The sequence below is a fragment of the Sinocyclocheilus grahami genome, unplaced genomic scaffold, assembly GCF_001515645.1.
Source record: "Sinocyclocheilus grahami isolate Dianchi unplaced genomic scaffold, SAMN03320097.WGS_v1.1 scaffold131.1, whole genome shotgun sequence".
NCBI lineage: Eukaryota > Metazoa > Chordata > Actinopteri > Cypriniformes > Cyprinidae > Sinocyclocheilus > Sinocyclocheilus grahami.
Genome location: NW_015505310.1, coordinates 1,244,902 through 1,250,297, shown reverse-complemented (window position 1 = coordinate 1,250,297; position 5,396 = coordinate 1,244,902). Strand labels below are relative to the sequence as shown.

General features: G+C 36.6%; 1 protein-coding gene across 3 annotated transcripts in view; it reads right to left on the bottom strand.

Moving 5' to 3' along the window:
* Positions 1-1,666: 1,666 nt before the first annotated feature.
* The window catches only part of LOC107590636 (transmembrane protein 131-like), a 12,749-nt gene continuing 9,019 nt past the window's right edge, over positions 1,667-5,396 (bottom strand). Inside the window, exons 8-11 of one of the 3 annotated variants that reach the window (XM_016279511.1) lie at positions 2,531-2,646; positions 2,266-2,353; positions 2,055-2,158; positions 1,667-1,968 (exon numbers count right to left, since the gene is read on the bottom strand). In XM_016279511.1, coding sequence (XP_016134997.1) covers positions 1,772-1,968; positions 2,055-2,158; positions 2,266-2,353; positions 2,531-2,646 — 505 coding nt within the window. In that variant the 3' untranslated portion in view covers positions 1,667-1,771. The remainder of the gene's footprint in view (positions 1,969-2,054; positions 2,159-2,265; positions 2,354-2,530; positions 2,647-5,396) is intronic. The other 2 variants (XM_016279510.1, XM_016279512.1) reach the window with 2 other exon arrangements.

Here is a 5,396-nt window from a genome sequence, read left to right as displayed (position 1 = left end):
TATTGACACAAATTTCAAATGATTTTCAACGGTCGCTTTGTGGCATCCAGTGTACTAGACAGACTTTAGCTGTTGCAGCGCAGACACGGTGTTACTCACCTATCGAGAAGAAACAAAGCAACCTCGGCGTCCGATCGCAGGCCTTCCGCTCTGTGATTTCTCTCCAGTGCTGGAAAGCTGATCCGATAATTTACACAGATCCAACATCTTGCCTTATTGCCTTAAGCCTTCTTTTGTTCTGCAGACGTTTCCCTCTTTTGTTTTTTTATCCGCCATCTCTATCTTTCTGTCGCTCGGCTCGCTAATGTCCGTCCTGTGCACTGAACGCTCTCGCCTCCACATCATGAGTAGACACGCCCCTTACTGCTGATTGGCTACAAGTTTGTTTTGCTAATCGGCCCGAATCAGTTTTCTAAAGCGTTTTTGAAAAAATCGCTTACCCCACCTTTAAGCATCTGGCTTATTGCTATATATTAGGGATGTAACGATTAACTGCCAGTCGGTTGAAAATTGATTCAAATGTGATGATTCAAATTGGTTGAGATGCTAAACCAATCGCGATTCATTTAGGGGTAGGAGTTTATATGAATGCATGTCTGAGGGGAACTTACTGTCTTTAGAAAAGTTTAGATGGTATTTTTTTATTAATCTTGCCTCTGTATAATGCATATTAAAGTTCATAAGTGCAGCACTCCTTTGTTTACAGCAGAAACCAAGGAAAGGGTTTAAGCGCCACCTGCGTCTCATTCAGCTCGTCTGCTGTTTCATGCAGATATTTTTATGTATAGTTTCACAAAACTGAAGTCAAACCATTCTGTTTTTGCGTCAAATTTCGAAATTATACAATGTAATTTAGTTTAAAAACTGCTCATGTTTCATGTATGCAGCATCTTTGTTATGCAGTGGTCGCCTCTAATTTTAAATGGAAAGAGCACAGACAAAGCCTTAGTTTGTTTATATGAAGAGATTTATTTTATTTGTATTACTTATTTGATTTGGGGCTTGTTTTAAAATTTCAATTTAGTTTTGTTATTTACATTTGCATTATATTAAAATTGTCATTTAGCAGACAATTTTATCCAAAGCGATTTACAAATGAGGACAATAGAAGCAATCAAAACCAACAAAAAAGCAATAATATGCAAGTGCTATATTAGTATATTATTATAGTGTCATATTTCAATTTCACAAAGAAATGTGCAGCATTTTGTCCAAGCAATAATAAAAGGACATGCACATTTAATTTATAATTTGTCTTAAATCTCATTTTGTAAAAAATAAAATAAAATCGTGAATCGAATCGAATCGTGAAATCAAAATCTTGAATCGAATCTTGAGTTGAGTGAATCGTTACATCCCTACTATATATACACTACTGTTCAAAAGTTTGGGGTAAGTTCGTTTTCTTATGTTTTGTTTTTGAGAGAAGTCTCTTATTCTCACCAAGGCTGCATTTATTTGATCAAAACTACAAACAGTAATACCATTTAGCAGAACGGTTTGCAAGCAAAACAGATCCAGCAATACTGATGTGATGAGGTCACAGGTGTATTGTAGAGTATTTTTCAATGGAATGGAAAGTTTTAAAAAAGCAGCATTTATTTAAAATAAAAATCTTTTGTAACATTATAAATGTTTTTACTGTCACTTTTGATCAATTTGATGCATCCTTGCTGAATAAATGTATTTTAAAAAACTGCTGATCCAAACAGTAGTGTGTAATGGTTCAAGATTAATCTGAAAATAACCTTGATATCAAAAAGAAAAATCATCAGGTGTCCATCTGAATGAGACATGACAATGTGACAAGGAAGTGATATCTTACAGTTGTTGGAGTTGCTGGAGATCCAGTGCTGGTAGCCCAGGAATTATTTGGCTCAGTATCCCAGATGGACGGGGACATTGGAGTGTAGTCAGGCCAAATCTGCTGGGGCTCTGAACTCTTGGGAACAGTCATGCCTCTGAAAACTAATACAGACAATAACCACAATATTGGATACATTGATTGCAATTTTATTTAAACATTTTGCGTTTTATTTAAACATTTTGCATACCTCCAGAAAGATTAAGTGGGTTGTTGGGTCCAAAAGCAGAGAAAGCATTTACCGGTCCAAAACTGGGGCTGCTGGTGGTGTCTATTGGGCTCCACAGTCCAGAGCTAAAAGATTAGAAATCTTTTTAGAAATCTTTTCCACAATTATAAATATACTTGTAAAACAGATGAGAAAGAAGGTTAAGTGATGTTTCATTATGAAGCCACTGCACCTGTCAGATCCATCACTCTCCACTGATGTTATTTGAGATAGTGTCACCTTCCCTAGACTGTCAGCTTTACTAGCTGAGCCACTTCCACCTGTAAAAACAACAGCACACCACTTGTATAACATTTAAATGCAAATCTGTGGCAAGGGGCACTTTAAATCAGTGTTAAAATAATAATAATAATCAGTCATTTCCTCAAATTTCCTGTTCATGCACCACTACAAGTTGATCCATGTTCATCATCTTTATATTTAACATGCAAACTCACCAGGGCTTTTGTCATAGCCAGCAGCTACAGCTGCGAAAGTTGGATTTCCATTTTGACCAGGCAGAGAGGCCGACTTGGTGAGCTTATTCCCTGGAGCCTTCTTCAAATTAGCCTCGCTATAACATTATACAAGAAAAACAATGTCACTCATGTACTTTACAACTGGATAACCAGGAAATGCCTTGATGCCAATAACCCAAATGCAGGTTCTAAAACTAACATTTAGCCACACTGTCCAATAACCAGTGACTTAAGAAAATTTACTGGCCAAAAATACTTTTTAACGGTATGTGCATTATTTCATTAAAAAAAATACATTGGGGAAACACACTTAATTGCAATTATTATCAATAAAAAAAATATATATTATTATTATTAATAAAAATACTATTTTATTTATTATAATTAATAAATTAAGAAATACACAAAACGATCACTATAATACTACTGAATTTTAAAAGTACTTTGTGATAATAATAATAATTATTATTTTACATAACAGTACAATGCTAACATTTATTGTTGTTTTTCCTTGAATTTCAGATGTTAAACCTTTGCTTTTTCTTTGGCAAAAAACAACAGGGAAACATCTTTTGAAATGCCTTTCTTTTGAGAGATTTATAAACACTTCCCATTTCAATTTTGGGAAGATGCTTGGCGCATGTTGCATTTTCAAATGCATGTTATAAGCGACTCAGCACATGCAGACTGTTTGTGTGGAGCAGCATTTACTTCAAAGCAGCATTACTCACATGAAAAAAATCACACTTCAAAGGGGTCATATGACGTTGCTAAAACTAACATTATTTTGTGTATTTGGTGAAATGCAATGCGTTTATGCGGTTTATGGTTAAAAAAAACATTATTTTCCACATACTGTACATTATTGTTTCTCCTCTATGCCCCGACTTTCTGAAACGCATCGATTTTTTACAAAGCTCATCGTTCTGAAAAGCGAAGTGTATGCTGATTGGCCAGCTATCCAGTGCATTGTGATTGGCCGAATACCTCAAGTAAGTGACGGAAATGTTACGCCCCTTACCATACTGTGATGCCGTGTCCCGGCGTGACGAGACAAACCCATTACAAACGAGGCATTTGTTGCATCCAGTGGGGACATAATTACGGACGAGTCTAGATGGTTTAGCCAATCACAACACACTGAGCTAGCTAACCAACCAGAGCCCATCGCCTATTTCTGAGGGCGGGGTGTCATAAAACAGGAAAAGATCAGCGAGTTTCTCAGAGAAGGGACAGAGCTGTGTGGAATTTAGGTAAATTATGTGAAAAATTTTGCGTTTATTTATTTTTTTTAAACGAAGCATTAACATGTTAGACTGCACCCCATAAACACAAATCAAGCCTAGAAAAAACCCAGTGAACCACCCATTTAAAACACGCAGCGCATCAGATTACATATTTACTGTATTGGCCCGAATATAAGATGACCCTGATTATAAAACGACCCCCCTTTTTCCAGATGTACCTTTTGGAAAAAGGCTTTTTAAAAACCAAATCTTGATTTTTCTCAGTAAAACTCATTTTGTCTTCAATTATTTTCATATTGCATATTTTTCCTATTTTAATTTTTGTTTTGAAAGTATGGTAAAAACTGGTAAAATGTACCAGCAATCACATTTAAAAAATATACACTTTTTGATATACCATTAAAAACAAAAAAAACAGGTAGCCCATCTGAATTAGGACATTTAGGCTATCCATCTAATAGTAGCCTACCAAAATCTTATTAACAGTATAAGTTAAATCTTACTGTAGTCTTCAAATCTGGGTACTGTCTTACGTTTTAAAATCACAAAGGGAGTTTAGTCCCATCAGGCTAACGTGACAGTCACGACTCATGCAGCTGTAAGGTTTTCTTATTCTTTTGTTTTTACTCGTGATCTTTACAACACGCATTTCATGGCACACTTGTTTTATGCGTATTTGGCGCCACCTATTGTTGTGGGTGTATTACTGACATGTCAAAGTCTAGACCTTGAATATAAGACAACCGTGTTTTTTCAGATGTATTTCCAAGAAAAAAAACATCGTCTTATATTCGGGTCAATACGGTAAATAATTACAACAGTCTTTGGGATTTTATTTTTGTGCTAAACAATGTTGTGTATGGAACGATATTCCGGACAATTTTCAAAAGGAATAGCAAATTGTATTTTCAATTGCGTTTTCCATATGTGGACGCATAAATTGTGACATAATCCAAATGCAATTGCAAATCCTGCATTACCGTTTGCATTTTCGCTTTCGCGAACGCACAGCGACGGCCAAATTTCAAGTGAAAAAGCAAAGTCCATTTGCAGCTGTATTTCCCGTGTCTTAGGAGTTACGAGCCTGTCATATTTAAATAGCAATATTAATTACCAGTCTGCTTTTTCACTCTCGCTGCGTCGCGCATGTAACCTGCCAAAACTCAAATGGAAACGCAATTCCTTTTGCATTTGAATTTCCAATGTCTACACGGAAAGCTGTCAATCAATGTGAGGGGGCGGAGCTATACTAGGGGACGTGTTTGTATTGGGAGGTGACGTCACTCACAGACGACCGTGCCGAATGCTCTGATCAGTGGAGGTAATCGGTAAAGGCTCCGCTAAAGGCAGCTACCAATCAGTTTTATACCGGATTCAAAGTGTGAGTGAGTGTAAACAGTGAGAGATGCTGAGACAGGGGAAAGCGTTTGGTTAATAGTGAATATTGACCTATTGTGCGTACCGTTGTGGCTCCCGCTGTTAGCAGGGGATAATCACTATATTTGGGGTAAAAAAGACAGAATTATGTATTGTGCCAAGAAGGTTGCACTGTCTGTTCGTTCACACAGGTACGAAACTGATTGGTAGCTGCCTTTAGC